The sequence below is a fragment of the Bos mutus genome, chromosome 14, assembly GCF_027580195.1.
Source record: "Bos mutus isolate GX-2022 chromosome 14, NWIPB_WYAK_1.1, whole genome shotgun sequence".
Taxonomy (NCBI): Eukaryota; Metazoa; Chordata; class Mammalia; order Artiodactyla; family Bovidae; genus Bos; species Bos mutus.
Window position 1 is genome coordinate 43,735,558 of NC_091630.1, and position 21,282 is coordinate 43,756,839.

Genomic DNA, 21,282 nt, shown 5'->3' on the forward strand with positions numbered 1-21,282 from the left:
TCTACTTTCCCCACACACTTATACTGAAGAATACAAGTCCAATCATATCATTTCTCTGCTTCAAATATTCTAGTGGCTTTCCATCTGATTCAGAATAAAGGACAATATCCTTACAATGACCAATAAGCCCTGAATATTGTCTTCTCATTACCTCTCTGACTTTATATCCTACCCCTCCTTCCACTTTCTCACCCAGCTCCAGTCACACTGGCCTAATGGTTATTCTTCAAACATATGGAATAATCTTATCTTCTGGGTCATTGTGCTTATCTTTCCCTCTATATGGAATGTTCTTTCTCCAGATATCCTACTCACTTACTAATACCTTAGCTCATTTTTTCAAAGTTTCCAAAAGGTTTTTGATTTAAACATAGAGTTCAATTATCAGTGTTCAATCAGTCACATGACATTAAAAAAAATCCACTCCCAGAAATTAAGAAACTTTCAAGTGGCACTTTTTAAAATTGATTGGCTCTTCAGAATTCATTCACACACACACACATAAACTAAAAGAAAATCAGAGCTAAGACTGGAAAAAAAAAACATAATTCATTCTACATAGTAAATCAGAGTCTCAACAAAATGCATGCACATGCGCTCAGTCATGCCCAACTCTTTGCAACCTCATGGACTGAAGCCCGCTATGCTCCTCTGTCCATAGGATTCTCCAGGCAAGAATACTATCGTGGGTTGCCATGCCCTCCTCCAAGGCTCAGCAAAATGACCCTATGAAAATCATTATTTGATGAAAGTATCAATTATTTTCCTAAAAGTATTGTAAAAAGTATTTCAATTGCAACTATCTTTACCAATTAAAGCAGGTCTTCTGCAAGGCAGTTTTTAATAAATGGCTACAATTCTTATTTAAATTTCATGTTCCTAAAGTCTGTATGACTCCAGAGTGTATATACTTCCTGTAGCATCTAAACCAGAGCCATCTAAATATAAGTAATATGTGAATCTGAGTTTTTATAACTGAATTAAAGGGTTGATTTTAATAAAAGATGCCTTCTTTTGGAGGAAGGGTATCCCCACTGACAACAAAATTGTTTTTGTATTTGAGACCTGTTGGGCATTCCCTGCCCACCCTACAGGGGCAAAACCACCTGCTCTGCCCTTAGGACCAGGCTGTGCAGGCTCCGCCTTGACCATACTTAGCACTTGGTTTGTGGAAGACCGAGGTCAAACACAGTTCAAACTGAGTTAGTTTCTACTTAGGTAAGTTCAGTTCAAAGCAAGAATGTAGGAGCTTTTTGCTTGTTCGTGTTCCAATCTCCGGTTTTAACACCTTGTTATTATATACACTTGCAAGAATGTAGACAGTGATCTAGTATTTCTTTCCTTTGACTACAACTTCCATTAAGCTTGAATAAAAATGCTGACACATTTCAACAGTACCTCCTTTTACATCTAATCTTAAGGAAAGATGTTTGGCCCTGATGTGATCTGGATCTGTGAAAGAGTCATGCAATGACCTGACAAGTGACTGATGTGTGTAACTTGTCACTCACTGGGTGGCCAAGCCTCCGTAAAGCTGTTGGAATGAATATATGGGTCTTTTTTTTCCAATGTGAAAACAAAATATTTTTCATAGAGACAAAGACAAAAAAAATTTCAAAAACCTACATTTTTTGGAGAAAGGACACTAAGAATGCTTGGAGTGCATGCAGTGTGTGGTGTCCATTGCTCCTACTGCTAGCAGTTCAAGACCAAACACCCTTGAGTCCTAGAGACACCAGGATCTCAGGCAAAAGCAGCTGTCCAGGGTAAAAGTCCCCCATTCACTGGTTAAAAATGAAGAAAATCTAAAACACAGTACCTCGGGCAATGCGAAGCAGGCTTATGGAAAGGACAGAGCTGTTCCACAGTTGTTTCACAAGTGACAGCCTGAACTGAAGTATTCAAACACAAAAAAATAAGTGAATCCTTTAGAAACAATAATATGCAACAGAGTGATAAGAAAATAAGATGAAAAAACAGTGCTAACCTGTTACTTTAGAGACTGTGAAGGAATTGGCAGACTGATATTTGCTAAAGATAAAAATATAAAAATTTCAATCATCAACATCTTACATGCATTGACATCAACATAAATTCTTACATTTTTTAAGTCTGTGAAATTTGATTTCATCTTAAACATTTTATTTAAATATCTAGACAAGAAGTAGTATTAGAATTAATCGTCTATTTTATGCCAAACCCATATGACCTTGTCGATACCATTCTTGATATCAGAGAATGACTTCTTTTCATTATCAATCTCAAAAACTTATAGGTAACAGCATGAAACAATACACATTTGTATCTATATATTTGTTTCTTATTAAAATTAAAATTTTCAATATACTCATGCTGTGTCATCACAGAACCAATTTATTCTTTTGAAAAAGTCAATACTAGGCACTGTAAAAAGACTGCTAAATAATAAGTACCTTAAAGGACTGTGCATTATTCATTTTTTGTTCCCTCTAGTACTCCTTATATGCATTATTAAAGCATGAATAAAAGAAAACGCATACCATTATATATGAAATTTTTAATTGGTTTATCTATACCAGATTTTCAGAAAAACATCTATTGCAAAAGGTAATGCTTATTTGCGATGGTACTTTGACACACTCTACAAATTTCAAGAGAGTTTCTAAAATAAATAATAAAAAACAACTTAAAAGAAAAAAAGTAAATAATAGGATAAATGTTCTTTAATGCAACACCCAGTGTTTGCCTTCCTAAAGTGAATACTTAACACTGATTACTTATTGATGGTAATTAATAAATATCTGTTGAGTGAATAAGTTAATAAATAAGTGTTTCTATAAAACTGTTACTTAAGAGAATAATTGCTAATGTCTGAAAAACACACATCAAGCCTTTGAACAAAACTGTATATATACCACATCATCCCACCAGTTTTTAAGGATCTTTAATATAAAAAAATTCTTTCTAATCATTGTGAATTCCCTACTGTGGAGTTTTTTGCAATTGTAGAGTTACAAAAAAAGGGCGACTATGTCATATTTCCTAAGAAAAGGCATCCCAAAATGAGATTCAATATTGTTTATCATTTTACACAGGAGAAACTACAAAGCCTACATTTCAAAAGTCTATATTTTTCTATTTTCTACAGAGACCATATGAAAATATTTTGTTTTAGAATAATATATTTACTATGTTTAATGTGACAAACATTTCAAAAGTTAATCAATGCTTTTGTTGTTGTTCAGTCATTAAATCGTGTTCAACTCTTTGTGACTCCATGGCTTATAGTGCCCACCAAGTTCCTCTGTCCATGGGATTTCCTAGGCAAGAATACTGGAGTGGGTTGTCATTGTCCTTCTCCAAGGGACCTTCCTGACCCAAGGATAGAACCCATGTCTCCAGCACTGGCAGGCAGATTCTTTACCATTGAGTCACCAGGGAAGTCACCAGGGAATTATTTTATGCTGAGTCAAATTACATTTTAAGGAGAAGAAAGGTGACATGATACATTACATATTTAGAGACTTTTCAAAATGCTCTTTTATCTAGTACTTAATTTATCTTATTGGCAAAGTCAGTGTTGCATAAAATAAATGTCTTTAAACAAGAAAGGAAGAATATGCGAATCAATTAGTCTTCTTGGGCATTTTCTGTCACAGGTGAAATATGTATTGTTTCACAATAGGAAAAACTATAAATTTATACATTCTTAATGACACAATATGCAGATGACACCACACTTATGGCAGAAAGTGAAGAGGAACTAAAAAGCCTCTTGATGAAAGTGAAAGTGGAGAGTGAAAAAGTTGGCTTAAAGCTCAACATTCAAAAAACGAAGATCATGGCATCCGGTCCCACCACTTTATGGGAAATAGATGGGGAAACAGTGGAAACAGTGTCAGATTTTGGGCTCCAAAATCACTACAGATGGTGACTGCAGCCATGAAATTAAAAGACGCTTACTCCTTGGAAGGAAAGTTATGACCAACCTAGATAACATATTGAAAAGCAGAGACAATACTTGGCCAACAAAGGTCCATCTAGTCAAGGCTATGGTTTTTCCTGTGGTCATGTATGGGCGTGAGAGTTGGACTGTGAAGAAGGCTGAGCATCGAAGAATTGATGCTTTTGAACTATGGTTTTGGAGAAGACTCTTGAGAGTCCCTTGGACTGCAAGGAGATCCAACCAGTCCATTCTGAAGGAGATCAGTCCTGGGATTTCTTTGGAAGGAATGATGCTAAAGCTGAAACTCCAGTACTTTGGCCACCTCATGCGAAAAGTTGACTCATTGGAAAAGACTCTGATGCTGGGAGGGATTAGGGGCAGGAGGAGAAGGGGATGACAGAGGATGAGATGGCGGGATGGCATCACTGACTCGATGGAGGTGAGTCTAAGTGAACTCTGGGAGTTGGTGATGGACAGGGAGGCCTAGCGTGCTGCGATTCATAGGGTGGCAAAGAGTCGGACACGACTGAGCGACTGAACTGAATGACACAAAATTTAAAATTTAGAGTTTTAGCATTATCTGCATAAGTTGGCTCAATGTTAAGAATCCGCTTGCAATGCAGGAGACACAGATTTGATCCCTGGGTCAGGAAGAGCCCCTCGAAAAGGCAATGGTAACCCACTCCAGTACTGCCTGGAGAATTCCATGGACAGAGAAGCCTGGTGGGTTACAGTCCACAGAGTCTGCAAAGAGCCAGACACGACTGAAGCAACTTACTTAGCATGTATAAGCAAAAGGGTTCAACTGAATTCAGAGACTTTTCCTTCTTTTTGCCCATGGATATTATGTAGCTGAAATAAGCCTTTCTATCCTCTCTCTTTATAAATTAAATTCTTCTGTGCTTTGTTCTAAAAGAAAGTAACTCATTGTTGCAACTTAAAATCTCTGGTCACAAGATTATTCAGGTACTTACCCAATTGTTTGAACACCATTTCTATTGGATTTGATAAAATAATGTTTCCTTCCTTGTCTAGTGATATCCACCCAACCACCATCATTGTCTATTATCCCGTAATGAATTGCAGCCCTACAGATACTGGATTGCTGGGAGAAAAGAAAGAGAGAGAAAAGATGGTGAAAATAAGAATTCTGCATGGGATACCACTCATTACTATTTATGGCTTTAAACATTTCTTAGCAAAATATCTATAAATACATAAACTATTTTTTCCACTAAAAATCAAATATTATTTGAAAGGAGTCTATCCTCAAACTTATAATACTTACCATTTCATAATGTACACTGCCAATAACTTTAGCTTTACTATCCAAACAGCCAGCAGGGCATTCATATCTAAATGAAAGAAACAGGAAACAAAATTTAGCCTCTCTGAATATCTGTATAAAATGAAAGTATTTTTGTATCTTGTCAATTAATTATGAGTGCAATCATAAATATTACCTATTACAGGTTGTTCCTTTGCACTGATCTCTTAATCTTACTTCACAAGAAACAATTTGAGCTAAAATTTAAAAGATAATAATAATTTAGTTGATGTACAGCTGCTCTGATTCATCCATACAGTCTAATGCCAAGTTTTTGCCATTCTAAAAATGTTCAAGATTAATAAAATATAGTTGACTATGTCAGCAATGTAGACTTTACAATTTCTGTAAATAATGCAGAGGTCTTACACATTTGCTGCGTGCTTATGACTTCGTTTCTGTTACTATCATCGGCTACTGTCCGGACGTGGGTGTCGTGGACTTGTGACTGCTGCCGTTCAATTTCATTTGTTTCTTCTTCTTGAGCGGGATAGTAACTATCTGATCCTTCTGTCAGAGAAAAGGATTTAAGAAATACGAGTTCTTCTTAAATGTGCACAAATTATCAAGAATGACACATCTTTATATGCCTGTCTAACATTTGATACTACTAGAAAAATCCATACTGTATATATGACACATCTTTATATGCCTGTCTAACATTTGATACTACTAGAAAAATCCATACTGTATATTGGTACACGTTTTGGCTTACAGTAGTGATCTTACATACTGCATTGGAATAAATAAAGCAGGTGCATAAACTTTTGAGCCCTTGATTCATTTATGCTACCATTTGGCTAATATCAAATGGAATCATTTCTAAGCTTTCCTTATATTTTAAAGTGAAATCAATGATTCACTTTCATAATGACACCATGAAAACTATACAGTGATCTAAATGAAGTTGAGGCTTATGACTTTTCATTTCTTTTCTCAAATGAAACCATCTTTTCAGGAGGATAACACTCAAAATTTTCAAAAGAATCACATTTAAAATTCTCCTGAAAGGAAATTCAGCCTAAGAAGAATTGACATTTCCTTGTTATTTATCACAATATCAGTTCCCATGGAAAAGTTTCTATTGTAGAAGGAAATTCAATGTGCAGAAAGAAATTCAATGTGCAGAAATTTAAATTTAACAACGGAAAATATGCAAACATTGAATTTAATATTTTTTTCCAGGCTGGCTTATATCAAGGGCTTGATGGGCACATTTTGAAAATGTGGTTATTTTCATGTATGTCCAAGAATTCAGAACCTAAAAAAAGGAAGTATGAATTCAGAGGAAAGTCAGCTTTAAAAAACATTGTGGTCACTGACAATGGAGCAGGCAGGTTGGAGGTTTGGGGGTAGAACGGATGGAAAACAGACTCGCACACAAAGAAGAATATTTTTAGGAATTAAAAATGGCTCATATAACAGAGTGAAATATATGGTTACTTCTTGTCTACTTATTATACCTAATGAGCACTCAATCATTAAGGGAAAAAAGATCTCTGAGTACTGAAAAGTGGCTTCATTTACACATATTTTCTAATACACTTGGTCTGCATTAATCTTCATTTAGTCATCATTAAGAATAAAGTAGTACAAGAGAGTAAAATGTTCACTTGGATACCCAATAAGGGGATGACCTTCACATAGTTTTATCAGGTAAATTTTATCTTCATGTGCTACAAATAAGACACCATGCATTTCATTTATTTTACATTTACTTTTGAGGACATCCAATGTATGCGAGACAGCACTTTTTGCAACAGTTTTATAATATATTTTATGTGTGTATATATATGCACATACATTGTTATTTTGGCATGAGAAATTATATACTTTTGCAGTAAGAAGCAGAGAATTAGTATAATTCATTGGGCATGGTTCAATAAGAGTCACAGATAGGTATTTAGGCAAAAATTTTTAAAGCACTTAAAATAAATTGTGTTAAATTACTAAATTCTTCAAAAAAACTGACATTCATGGAAATAATTCTAGCCAACACTATATCAAGATGGTTTTTAAGACTGTAAATATACTCATCACTCTAGGATAATTTCAAAGTAGAATTAAGTGGTCATCTGAAGCAATCATGCAACTTTCCTTTAAATACAAATTAGTGTAATAGACTTATTAATGTTATAAATATTCTTAAAATATTTTAAACGATTTTTCAGAATATTTGAAATAGAGTTCTGAAAACTTTTCATGTAATAATTAAATGTGCCTTCTGGCTTTTTAAACACAAATTAATGTGGAAGTTGGATTAAAATATAAATCAAACTGAATGTTACAATAGCACATACCTTTGTAGCACAGATTTTCTCTACAGCCTCCTCCAAAACTCGGTGGGCAAGCAGAACAGGGCCGGCCATGTTTGTAGGGGGCATGGCCCCACCAGTTTCCCCTTAAAAAAATAATTCACTCCATTAAATGGTAGTTTATTTTTCCTATTTTTGAGAAATCTTTATACTGTTTTCCACAGTGGCTGCACTAATTTACATTCCCAGCACCAATGTACAAGGGTCCTCTTTTCTCTACATCCTCACCAACATTTGTTATTTGTATTCTTTTTAATAATAGTATTTCTGACAAATGTGAAATGACATCTCATTGTTACTAAGTTTAGACATACATTGCTATCCCATTCTTTTGAAAATATTCTAAATAATGTGCTATATGTATTGTTAAGAATTACAAAACCAAACTTCTTCAAAACACTAACTTTTGCTATGGGATATTCATCTATATTCCATTTGTCTTAATAAAAATAGATTTTTGACTTACATTTGACTGAAGTTTAGTTGTGTAATATTTTCAATGTAATTATTTGAAGGGTCTTTACACAGATGAAAATACATTTCTCAGTCTATAGTTTCTCATCTCTAATAAACCCAAATTATTAAATATTTAAACAATATAATAGTACAATAAGTAAAACTGAAGGCCTAAAAATATGATTCTTATCTTTACAAAGATCATAGTTTAAATTTTCACATTCCTTTTAAGCACCAATATTATGCATCGGGCAACCATAACTGTTGCCATATTAAGTAAAGTGAGTAAAACCAGTGCACTTTACTTCATAACACACACTGAAAATGAGAAAAAAAAGTCAAGAATATAAAGTTATATCTACATTGTTAAGAAATATTTACATATAAAACAGTGTTTCGTCTACTCACTTTGGGGAATAATTGCACACCAGGTAAACAGCTTTGGGCCATATTTGCCCCCAGATGTTCATGTTGTGGCACAAATTAATGGCACAGCCTATTCTGCTACTTGTTGCCCACACCACCTACATCAGAGGGGAAAAAAGCCTCAGAGAAAGCAGGTTGAGATGAAATAAGACAACAACGTATCTGAGAGAAAATGTATAGAAGTGAACTCGAGAACCAGCTGTTACCATTCAAAATGAAATGAGGCAATGTCCAAAAGGATATTTTTCTAGAGATTTTAGGAAGTCCTTAATTTAACTTAAAAAAAGAGAGAGAGAGAGATACATAATAACTCTGAAAGTGAAAGTGTTAGGTGCTTAGTCGAGTCTGACTCTTTGTGACCCCATGGACTGTAGCCCACCAGGCTCCTCTGTCCATGGGGATTCTCCACAAGAATATTGGAGTGGGTAGCCATTCCCTTATCCAATTTTAATATATAAAACATAAAAATCTTATTTGTTACTAAATAATTCAAATGTTACACACCTTCACAAGCCTAAATGGCATATTAATTTTTTTAATGAAGAAACCTACCTAACAAAGGAAGAGAAATTCTCATCTTAAAACAGAAAGTACTGGAGCAAAAGTTTAGGTGTTCAAATTTCTCACATTTTAATGTGTCACTGCCTATTAGGGAACCTCCTGCTGATCTTAATCTTGGACATGCTAAGGTATACAGAAGTATGCTTTATATTCAGTAATAATCAGTCATAAAAAGTCTAGAAACTCAGATCTGTGGTGAGTTTTATCTATTCAACTCTGCCATTAATTGGCTGATTTAGTAGTTTAGGACATATCCAATGGGAACACTGAGAATTTTTCTAAAAAGATAAATGCTGCATGCATCAAATATACTGAATGTCATGGTAAATAAAACCATATTTTTATTTTTGGAAAATAAAAAATAAAGACATCTGAATATAAAGATGGTAAATTTCCTCCCATCTGCATTTATTGGGGCTATATTAAAGTATTTTAAACGTAAAATCACTGAAATAATATGTTTAAGGAAATGTCTATACATTTCTCCACTATTGTTTATAAAAATTTATAAGCCTGTTCTACATGCATCTATAGATTTGTAACAGCCATATTAAATGATATAAGGAAGACAAATGTTCAGTACTCTATAAGTTCTCCTACAAAAAACAAACAAAGAAAACTTTGTTAGTTTCACAAATTCAGAGGAATAAAGTATAATATACCCCAGACATACCTGTGTATAATGAGTACATACAGGACCAGAGCATCTGAATGGACAATACGGGTTACATTCATGTTCATACGGGTAGCTAAAGTCTCTTACTTCATCATACCATGCTTGCACATGAAATGTTGGGGGCCTGTATCTTTTTGAAAGAAAATAACCACAAAGATCAAGTAAGGCTGGAGAAAACTAAACATTGCTGAAAGCACTGATAAAATGTGGTAGAGAGGCAGTTCTGTGGAATTTACTCATATTAAACACTTTTGCCTATTACGTCACTAATATATCAATTACTTGAAACAAAAACATGTCTAGGGTACTGCTGATCATTCTGCTATAATATTTATTTTTTTCTTATTTGTCTTGGTGTGACTGCTTGTTTTCCTTTTAGGCACTAAGCCTTTGAAAACTTACAATGATGAATTAGTAAGTATTTCATTTCAAACTCTTCTGTTTTCAGAAACAAAAAGTTATATTTTAAGCTACCTTCCCCAGTGGGCTCCCAAATTCTGTCCAATTGACGGAAGCAAGTTCGCAGGTCCATGTTCCCACAAACAAGTTTCAGCCCAGGATTCTGCAGACCGTTCCAGTTCTACATCCCATGTCTACGATTCAAAACAAAAACAAAATACAGACATGAAAGGATAATGTATATAGAGAGTTTGGACATTTCTTTAGAATATACAGTTAGTTATGTTTTCTTCTTTCTGACTTCTTTGCAAAGTCAGCATCTTAATCTGGGTTCTCATCATCTCTCACCTAGATTTTTGCACTAGCCTCCTAATGAATCTCCTTTCATCCATCCCACATCTCTCCAATCTGCTCTATTAGTGTTAAGAATTGCCTGCTGCTGCTACTGCTGCTAAGTCGCTTCAGTCGTGTCCGACTCTGTGCGACCCCATAGACTACAGCCCGCCAGGCTCCCCCATCACTGGGATTCTCCAGGCAAGAACACTGGAGTGGGTTGACATTTCCTTCTCCAATGCATGAAAGTGAAAAGTGAAAGTGAAGTCGCTCAGTCATGTCCGACTCCCAGCGACCCCATGGACTGCAGCCTACCAGGCTCCTCCGTCCGTGGGATTTTCCAGGCAAGAGTACTGGAGTGGGGTGCCAGTGCCTTCTCCATAAGAATTGCCTAAGTGGACACAAATACACTTAAGTGATTCCTCTGTCTAATCACATTGAACAAATCCCTGTACACATAAAGTCCAAATCCTCGCTCGCAATATTCCCTGTCATAAAACCGTTATTCCTTGCTTTTGCTAGCACTGTTTCCTCTGCAGAACACATCCTTGTCCCAATTATTTGTCAGACAGATCCTTACTCGTATCATGATCCAACTTTATATAATACATTCTTGACACATTTTCATTTCTCTGAAACGTAAGCCATTTCCTCCTTTGGACTCTGAAGCTTTGTTACACTCTTTGCCATGTGGCGCTTGTGGTAAACAACCCGCCCGCCGACGCAGGAGACTTAAGAGACATGGGTTCAATCCCAGGGTCGGGAAGAGCCCCCGGAGAAGGGAATGGCAACCCACTCCAGTATTCCTGCCTGGAGAGTCTCACGGACAGTAGGGCCTGGTGGGCTATAGTCCATGGGGTCGAAAAGAGCTGGACATGACTGAAGAGACTCAGCACGGCACTGAGATGCTAGTGTTCATCCGTATGTCTCTGTCACGGGCCTGTGAGTGGCTTGGGGACAGTTGTTTAACTCATGTTTGTAACCGCAGCTTGTTATCTATGTCTGTCATATGGACAAGGTGGTCAGTAAATGTCTGCTGAATAAATGAATGGTTAATGAATCTGAATTCCATAAAATAGAAATGTATTTTTGTACGCAAAAAATCCAACAAGAGTGACTAACTCACACTTTAAAAATACTTGGTAAAGAAACATTTACAATTACAAAATCATTACCAAAATAATTTCGTATGTCCAGAGTTTAATATTCAGTTTGTTAATTTGAAAATCAGGCAGCATAGTGAATGGGGTGGTAAAAACAAAGAATTTTCCAATACTGGGTTCAATACTGGCACAATTACAGGATTCTGGGCATGTTAGGAGGATAGAAAAATAGGCCTGGAACTAGAAAATGAGGACACAACCTAAGGTGAAAGCAGTGAAACTGGAGAAAAGCAGACAGACTGAAATAATCTTTGGGAATTTAAATTCCTAGAAGTTGATGGATGACTAAAGGCAGGCAGTGATGGAAAGAAAAAAAAAAAGGTGAAGACTGATGAGATTACCAAACTGTCAGAAAGAAAAACAGAAAGAGAAATAGGTTGTTGTAATAGAAGTGTATGTCTCTGCACTTCAATGCATATTTCAAGGCTGATGGGTGACGTGTCTGTGATACACACAGTATATACGTCAAGTGGAGAGTGGAGATAGATGATTGGGGTTCTGGGGAAAGAAATATACTCCAAAGACATGAATTTTCAAGTTATTCACTCAGAGATGAATTACTTCAGGAAGATGATACAGAATGAGAAAATATGTAAAGCAAACTCTGGGGTTATTATAATTGAAGAGGAGAAAAAAAATGTTTAAGTAAAATGAACAAGGAAAAGCAGAATCAGAAAGGCTAAGGGAAAACTGAAAGAGGATTAAATTTTAAAAGGCACAGGACAAGAGATTCCAGGAGTAGAGAGTGGGCAATTAAGCTCAACTGTTACAGAGAAGTCAAAGAAGATGAGGTCCGCTCAGTATTAATTCATTACTAAGAGCAATTTAAGGGATTTCCCTGCCGGTTCAGTGTTTAAGAATCCACCTTGCAATGCAGAGGAGATGGGTCTGATCCTTGGCCAGAGAGCTGAGAATTCACATCAAAGTGTTAGTCACTCAGTCAGTCACACAGTCGTGTCCCACTCTTTGCAACCCCATGGACTGTAGCCTGCCAGGTTCCTCTGTGCTTGGAATTCTCCTGGCAAGAATACTGGAGTAGGTTGCTATTCCCTTTTCCAGGCAATCTTCCCCGCCCAGTGATTGAACCTGGGTCTCCTGCATTGCAGGCAGATTCTTTACCACCTGAGCCACCAGGGAAGTCCTTTTAACGGATGGAAGAAACCTAACCATGATTAGAGGTTCAAAAGGACAAGATACTAGAAAACAAAACAAAAGGAAAAAAAAGTATGTGTGAAGAAGGGAAGTTTCTTCATTCTATGTATAGTCTCCATATAATCTTGCAACAAACATTCTTGCTAATTCAACTGTGGATCTGAAATACATAAAATCATGCTTTCAAAGCCAGAAAAAAACAGTATACAAAATTAGGATAATACTACATCTTTATTATCTACCAAAAAGACACAAAAAAAGAATATTTACATGCCACTAAAAAATTAACAGCATAAAAGTATCTGGATTTCATAAAAACTTGAATTTCACTTTGAATTAGTATCTAATGTTCAAGACGACTGGTTTTGTGGTATAGACATCAGAAACGTATGCTATCAGTAAGTATCGGGTAAACACTTTGCCAAATGTGAACATACTATTAATTAAATTCATTACTTATATTAGACCTAATTTTATAATTATATTTTATGTAAGATGCAAAGGCATAATTCAAATTACTGTCATTATTTACCCAAACAAATTAGGTAAGAAACAAAGAATTTGGCTGAAGTCCCCAAAAATGAGCAAGATGCTGATTTCCTTTTGTATCCAGATGGTCAGAGACAGTCATTGCTCAAAAGCAAGCTTATTTCTAGGTAGAGTTCCCTGGTAAGTAGGTTGTCCTTAAGAGACAAACAAATTTTTGCCTTCAATCTTGAAAATCAGGTTCTTGCATAATATTTTAGTCATACTCATGGCTCAGTGGTAAAGAATCCACCTGCCAATGCAGAGACTCGGGTTCAACCCCTGGGTCAGGAAGAGACCCTGGAGGAGGAAATGGCAACCCACTCAGGTATTCTTGCCTGGAAAATCCCTTGGACAGAGAAGCCTGGCGGGCTACAGTCCACGTGGTCGCAAAAGAATCGGACACGACTTAGCGCCTAACCACCACCACAGTGAAAATATATTTATCCATAGGTTTCTAATCTAGCAACAAAGCAACCTCACAAAGAGCAGCCAGGCACCAGAAGAAAAACACAAACATTCCTAGATGGGGAAGGAAAAAAAAAAAGGCCTTGAAACCATTGGAATGGTTTTAAAACACTCTTCCCACGAAGGGTGGAGTTGAATTCCCTCCCCTTTCCTTCAAGTTGAGTTAGATAGTGGCTCCCTTCTAACAAACAGAATAGCCTTGTGAGATTTCCCCAGCTAGGTTAGGAAATAAAGCCTCTATCTGATTCTTTCTCTTTTGAGGCACATATCTTAAAAGACCTGAATCAACAAATTAGGATTTCAGCTACCCAGAAGAGGTAGCTAAAAAAATAAGATGGAGAGACCACACAGAAACAGACAGAGAGATGCAAGAAGAGTCCCTTCTGTTTGTGTTTTCCTGGCCCAGACATCAGACTTGTAAGTTTGCCTGTCCAGGTCACTACAAACAAGTCAGAGACCCCAAAGAAGAACCACCCAGCTAAGGGAGTTCTTAAGGCCCTTATTCAGGGTCAATTTACTCTTGTGTTACACACAATTCTACAACCTTAGACATCAGTTTTTCCTACAAAATTGATGGATTCTTTCTAGAGAAGATACACCCATATTTCCAAGTTCACAAATATGTTGTATATCCAAAGTTTGTTTATATATCTGTTGCGTAGAAACTGGAATAAAATCTACAACATATCATTCGAATGATTCAGGCTATGTTTTCTTATTTGTAAAATATGTCAGTTGAGATAGAAGACAATTCAGGCTCCTTTAAGGACTAAAATTCAATTGTTGACTATATATTATGGACAAGTTGTTTTTACAGCATGACTTCTCTTCTATTTAATCCATTAAAAATGGGGGTGGGGGACACCCCTGGTGGTCCAGTAGTCAGATACCACCTTCCAATGCAAGGGGTGTGGGTTTGATCCCTGGTTGGGAAACTAAGACCCCACATGCTGCAGGATGTGGCCAAAAATAAAAATAAATAACACTCATTAAAAATAATAAAACAGGGAGTGGAGCATATCAAATTAACTATGATAATGCTAAAACAGGGACAAACATTATTTTAATCCCAGAACTGAGGCAAAAAGCATGCAGCTAAAATTTGCTATCAATATTTAATAAATATTAGTGACAATTTTGAAAGTAATCAGTTGAATCTAATCAAGCACGGCTATTTAGGATAAGTTCAATAATAGGAGTCAAGAACATTCTTTAAAAAAAAAATCACTGAAAATATAGCTGTCCTGGAAGGAATACTATCATATAACATGACAACAGCACGCAATATATATTTTTATGCTACAACATAATATTTCAGGTTTGAAGACAGGCAATAATTCATACCCATCCCATTTAAATGCAGGTTACTCTCCATACATTTCTATTTAAATTCAGGATTGTAAATTAAATCAAGATGGCCTAACCAGCTTCATTTTTTCTCTCTGAACTATTCACCCAGGACTAATTTAAAGCCAAGCCACACTTAAAATTACCATTTCTTTATAGAACGGGTACTTGAGGTGTGCAGAAATAAAAACCACTCTATTTTCCAGCTACACGAATAAGCTGTTCCTTCTGAGAACATAGTAAAGTCTTCAGTTTAAGTTTTATTACTAAAAGAAACATTTAGAATATTATTAACATACTTTGTCTCCTGGGTCATTTTTCAACCAGTTGAACATAGTGGCTCTATCATTTCCTGTGTGTGTGTATATGAGAAACCTTAAACCTTGACAAAGGACTTTTAAAAGTAAACCTTGACATTTATAGTAGTTTTAGCACTAAAAGGGCTTCCTTGGTGGCTCAGACAGTAAAGAATTTGCCTGCAATGCGGGAGACCTGAGTTCAATCCCTGGGTTGCGAAGATCCCCTGGAGAAGGAAATGACTACCCACTCCATGATTCTTGCCTGGAAAATTCCATGGACAGAGGAGCCTGGCAGGCTCCAGTCCATGGGGCTGCAAAGAGTAGGATAAGTCGGATACAACCGAGCAACTTTCACTTCACTTCACTTTAGTACTAAAACAATGTGTTGTAAAATCTGAAAATTATGTAGCTATCTAGACATATACAGAAAATTCCATTGACTGCTCTTCTTTGTGAAATGTGGTGAGCATACACAATTCATACTCCTACCAGAATACCTGTTACGCTGTTATAATAACAGTCAATGACAGCTGCAAATCATTGAGGAGTGGAGTTTTTAATAGAGTTAATATTGCTGGCTTACCAGAGGTTGTATCCCTATACATGAGGCAAAGACAGTCATTAGTAACATAACTCTTTCTCTCTGATACTGAGAATAGTTCCTCTCTTAAAAAAGATTCAGTTCAGTTCCTCAGCTGCGTTGGACTCTTTGCAACCCCATGGACTGCAGCACGCCAGGCTTCCCTGTCCATCACCAACTCCCAGAGCTTGCTCAAACTCATGTTCATCAAGTTGGTAATGCCATCCAACCATCTCATCCTCTGTCGTCCCCTTCTCCTCCTGCCTTCAATCTTTCCCAGCATCAGGGTCTTTTCCAATGAGTCAATTCTTTGCATCAAGTGGCCAAAGTACTGAAGTTTCAGCTTCAGCATCAGTCCTTCCAATGAATTCTCAGGTCTGATTTCCTTTAGGATTGACTGGTTTGATCTCCTTGCAGTCCAAGGGACTCTCAAGAGTCTTCTCCAACACCACAGTTCAAAAGCATCAAATCTCCATCGCTCAGCTTTCTTTATATAGTCCAACTCTCACATCCATATATGACTACTGGAAAAACCACAGCATTGACTAGATGGACCTTTGTCAGCAAAGTAATGTCTCTGCTTTTTAATACATGCTGTCTAGGCTGGTCACAGTTTTTATTCCAATGAAGATTTTCAAATATATTTTCTATACTATTGTACATTTATAGTCACTAAGTTGTGTCCAACTTTTACAACCCCATGGGCTATAGACCACCAGGCTCCTCTGTCCATGGGATTCTCCAGGCAAGAATACTGAAGTGAGTAGCCATTTCCTTTTTTTTAGCGGATCTTCCCAACCCAGGTATCAAACCAGCATCTCCATGATTGACATGCAGATTCTTTACCACTGAGCCACCTGGGAAGTCCATTTACATAACCTTAAAATTCTTGTCCTGGAAATCACTGTCATTTTGCAGTGTCAAAATTATTGTTGCAGTACATTAAACCAGAGTTGAACTCAATGTTAATTAGTCACTAGGAATCTGCCTGAAGAGCGTTTTCTTATAATTGAGGCTTCAAAATTATTAGTACAAAAACTAAAGAGAATAGTAGACTATTTTTCAAATAAAAGTCAAACATTAATTTGAACTTTTTAATTAAGTATTAGTACTAAAGATTGTATTAAAGCATATGGAGTAAAGTTTTGTGATATTATCTGCTTGATTTCTGTACTTAGACTCTTCACACATAAACCCTCAAAGATGAATGGTAGGCCAAGGAAATCAGAATTGAAAGAGACACATGTACCCCACTGCTCATCGCAGCACTGTTTACAATAGCCAGGACATGGAAGCAAGCTAGATGTCCATCAGCAGACAAATGGATAAGAAAGCTGTGGTGCACATACATAGTGGAATATCACTCAGCTATTAAAAAGAACACATTTGAATCAGTCCTAATGAGGTGGATGAAACTGGAGCCTATTATACAGAGTGAAGTAAGTCAGAAAGAAAAACACCAATACAGGATATTAACACATATATAGAATTTAGAAAGATGGTAATGATGACCCTATATGTGAGACAGCAAAAGAGATACAAAGAACAGACTTTTGGACTCTGTGGGAGAAGGTGAGGGTGGGATGATTTCAGAGTAGAGCATTGAAACATACATTACCATATGTGAAATAGATCACCAGTCCAAGTTTGATGCGTGAAACAGGGCACTCAAAGCAGGTGCACCAGGATGACCCTGAGGGATGAGGTGGGGAGGGAGGTGGGAGGAGGGGTTCAGGATGGGAGACACAGCCCATGGGGTTCAGGATGGGAGACACACCTGTGGCTGATTCATGTCAATGTACGGCACAAACTACCACAATACTGTAATTAGCCTCCAATTAAAATATATAAATAAATTTTTTTAAAAAAGGATGAGTGGTAGGGATGGAAATGACAAATGTCTCTTTATCCACAAAGATACTGATGAGCACTTCCTGGTGAAGGTACCATGATAATTAGTCTACTGAAGGAAATATTCTAAATGACACTGAAGATGTAAATAGTTTATTTCATATATTGGGTTGGCCAAAAAGTTTGTTCAGGTTTTTCCATAAGATGCTGCAGAAAAAAATCCAAACAAACTTTTTGGCAACTCAATAGTTTAGATTCACCAATTAAAAAAACATTATGAGTAAACAAATAAATTTTAATAGGAAATTGACCAGCATGATCTGACACATTTAAATGCACACAGAAATAATCTACTGACTGGAAACTCTCACATAATTTAGTAACTGTTTAATGTCATTCTAAAGAGGGAGAAATATGACTGCAAGATTTTCTACCATTCTACAAAACCCCATCTAAGTGGCTTAAGCTATGATAAGTCTTTTCGAAGATATGCTGAGACGTGAAAAGATGTAAGTCTTTTCGAAGACATTCTTGCCTGGAAAGTCCATGGACAGAGGAGCCTGGTGAGCTATAGTCCACTGGGCCTGAAGAGTCGGACACAACTGAGCACACATGCTTTGAAAAATAGCTTTAAATAGTTAACATAAACTTTTACTCAAAAATATTTTAAAATAGCAAGCAATTTTGTAATTTTCTATTCAAAAGAGTATCTAAATAATCTAGAAATAATGTTTAAGTTCATTATAACTTTTGGCAAAATTGAAACAGCTTTACTGGGTTTTCAAGATAAATGCAAAAAGAAATGGTCCTTGACTATCTTACTGGACTTTTAAAATATGCATTGCTGTCTGGCAAAGTAACAATATCAAAGCACAATAGTGTTTGAAAATGCAATTACGCTGGACATCTAGATCTTGGCTGAAACCTCTGGTCTTATATTCCTACTGAAAACTATAAATTACAATGAAACTATAAAATTTGAAAATGAATTCCATGAACATCTGTCTTTTTTAGATGTATATATCTGCATACAGACGGAGAAGGCGATGGCACCCCACTCCAGTACTCTTGCCTAGAAAATCCCATGGACGGGGAAGCCTGGTAGGGCTGCAGTCCATGGGGTCGCGAAGAGTCGGACACGATTGAGCAGCTTCACTTTCACTTTTCATGCATTGGGGAAGGAAATGGCAGCCCACTCCAGTGTTCTGATGACAACAGAAGCTATTTCTTAACTAAGAAGCAAAAGTTGATTTGTGACTTTCAAGACTGCAAAGCCAAAGTGTTAGTTGCTCAGTGAGGTCTGACTCTTTGTGATCCCATAGACTATAGCTCACTAGGCTCCTCTCTCCCTGGGATTCAACAAGCAAGAATACTATAGTGGGGTGCCATGCCCTTCTCCAGGGGATCTGCCCAACCCAGGGATCAAACATGGGTCTCCTGCACTGTAGGCAGATTCTCTACCATGTGAGCCTCCAGGGAAGCCTAATTATGATTCTAGAGAACTGTTTCTGAATCATCCCTATTGGATAAAGTTTTAATACTGTGCCAAACAGAGAAATACAACTGAAAACCTTCAATAAAACTTCCCAGTAAAACTTCAGCGTAACTAAGACAAGAAGTTATTCTCAATAAATAGTTAACACGAGGTATCTCTTCAAGCTTAGTCCTGAAAACCCAATGATAAATCTTCAAAGTAAGGCACAGACTTTCACATGTAATTTTTCTACACAGCTAAAAGGATGATCAGGATTTTCTAGGCAGCTCATGAATGTACAAGCAGTTGAAGAAAATCAAAAACACATAGAGCTATCTCTTTCTAAACGCCACCTTTAAAAGATAATTCTTATCCTGCCAGCCCTTCTGGAACAACAGGTTTATAAATATCCATCATATGTCAAAACATAAATCCTTCTCAAACCACTGTTGTGTTTTCTATTTACATCAGAAAGTGCGATCCCCAAATCTGATGGAATAAGTTGTCAATGTGATCTGCTCAATAGCAATTAACTGGAGCTCTAGGAAAGAACCTGTTTCTCAATGGAAGTAACACAGGTGACAGTTCACAATGCTTCAGCTTCAAATTTCAAAAATAATGCCTCGTTATAAAATCTTAGCCACCTTCTTTTCACCCTGATGGTGGTATTATCAGAACTACAATGAAGAGCCAGACATCAAGGAGATCAATCAATCAATCTATGCTAAAAGAGCCTATGAGGTTTTTGTGACCAAGTCATCTGGTACAAAAAGCACTGGAAAACAGTACATTCCTTACAACTCGGAAATTACCTCAGGTGTTTTAATTCCTGTGCTTCACCTGCTTTGAAAAGACTTTGTAGTCACAGGGAAAATGCACGAGGCTCAGATTTCAAAGGGAACACCTGTGTTTCTGGACAGAGAGGCTTTGCCAGGTACTGAGAAAATAGCAGCATCACCCCAGGGCAAGGCACATATGAGGGTCTCCTGGAAATGACAGAGATGTGAGGCAGATGTGGCAGTGTTTTACCTAAAATCTACTTCAAAACAAAGCCTTGGAAGTCTTAGCAAAGGAGCGACTTAATGATTGAGGAAACTGCCTCTTCAGTTTACTAAAATTAAAATAATTTTTGGAATGAAAATTTCATGTGTGGGTGAACTCACAAGATCATTTTAGTTACACCCACTGTTTTGATATTATACAGACAGACTGAACGCATGATGTAAGGCAAACTGTCCTTGTGACGCCTCAGAGCCGTGAAATCAACAAAATCCTTACCTTTCTCCAGAATGTCTGCTCATTCGCATCTCATCTCCTTGCCTAGGCCCTCCCAAATCTGGCTATAACTTACTTACCTACCTCACTTGCCATCCACCCCTTCTCAACCTGAGCTGACTCTACTGGAACATTAAAATGCCTGAACATCATCAGGAGATCTTGTTAAAACTCAGATTCTGACTCAGTAGGTCAGGAGAGAAATCCAAGTTATGACATTTCTAACAGAAGCATACACTGAATAACCATACTTCAAGAAGCAAGGTTCCAGTACCTGTCCGTTCACATTTCTCGGCCACGGAAGCCATCAGAAATTTTCCCCTACGAGACTGTTCTTTCTTTCCTCCCCTCCTTGGTTACTTAAACATTATCCTTTCACCAAAGTCCTGTTAACAGTCTCTCTCCTCTCAGAAGTCATTTCAACCACACTATGTATTCTATTTATCTCACCCTTCTCTGAATCGTCTTATTAAACCCAGCAATCACTATGTGTTCTCCAACCTCTGCTTCTACTTTGGATTTTAATTCTCAAAGCAGAATTTTAAATCAAAAACTGTCTCATACCATTTCTGTGTTTTCCATGTCGCCTAATATAAAACTTGACATACAATATATTACCAATATGTACTCATCGATTTTCTCTAGCCTCAGCTGGCCTGGCCTGGGCAATAACTTGGATCACAAATATGGAACCTAAATACCCTGCATCAAACATACTAGTGTGCTATAG

General features: G+C 36.8%; 1 protein-coding gene across 1 annotated transcript in view; it reads right to left on the reverse strand.

Annotated features, from left to right (window-relative positions):
- Positions 1–21,282, reverse strand: part of CRISPLD1 (cysteine rich secretory protein LCCL domain containing 1) — a 50,794-nt gene that overhangs the window by 11,889 nt on the left and 17,623 nt on the right. Inside the window, exons 3-12 of the mRNA XM_005895471.3 lie at positions 10,161–10,279; positions 9,684–9,816; positions 8,432–8,547; positions 7,553–7,653; positions 5,622–5,762; positions 5,389–5,449; positions 5,214–5,280; positions 4,900–5,030; positions 1,988–2,031; positions 1,820–1,892 (exon numbers count right to left, since the gene is read on the reverse strand). Of these exons, the coding sequence (XP_005895533.1) occupies positions 1,820–1,892; positions 1,988–2,031; positions 4,900–5,030; positions 5,214–5,280; positions 5,389–5,449; positions 5,622–5,762; positions 7,553–7,653; positions 8,432–8,547; positions 9,684–9,816; positions 10,161–10,279 (986 nt within the window). The remainder of the gene's footprint in view (positions 1–1,819; positions 1,893–1,987; positions 2,032–4,899; positions 5,031–5,213; positions 5,281–5,388; positions 5,450–5,621; positions 5,763–7,552; positions 7,654–8,431; positions 8,548–9,683; positions 9,817–10,160; positions 10,280–21,282) is intronic.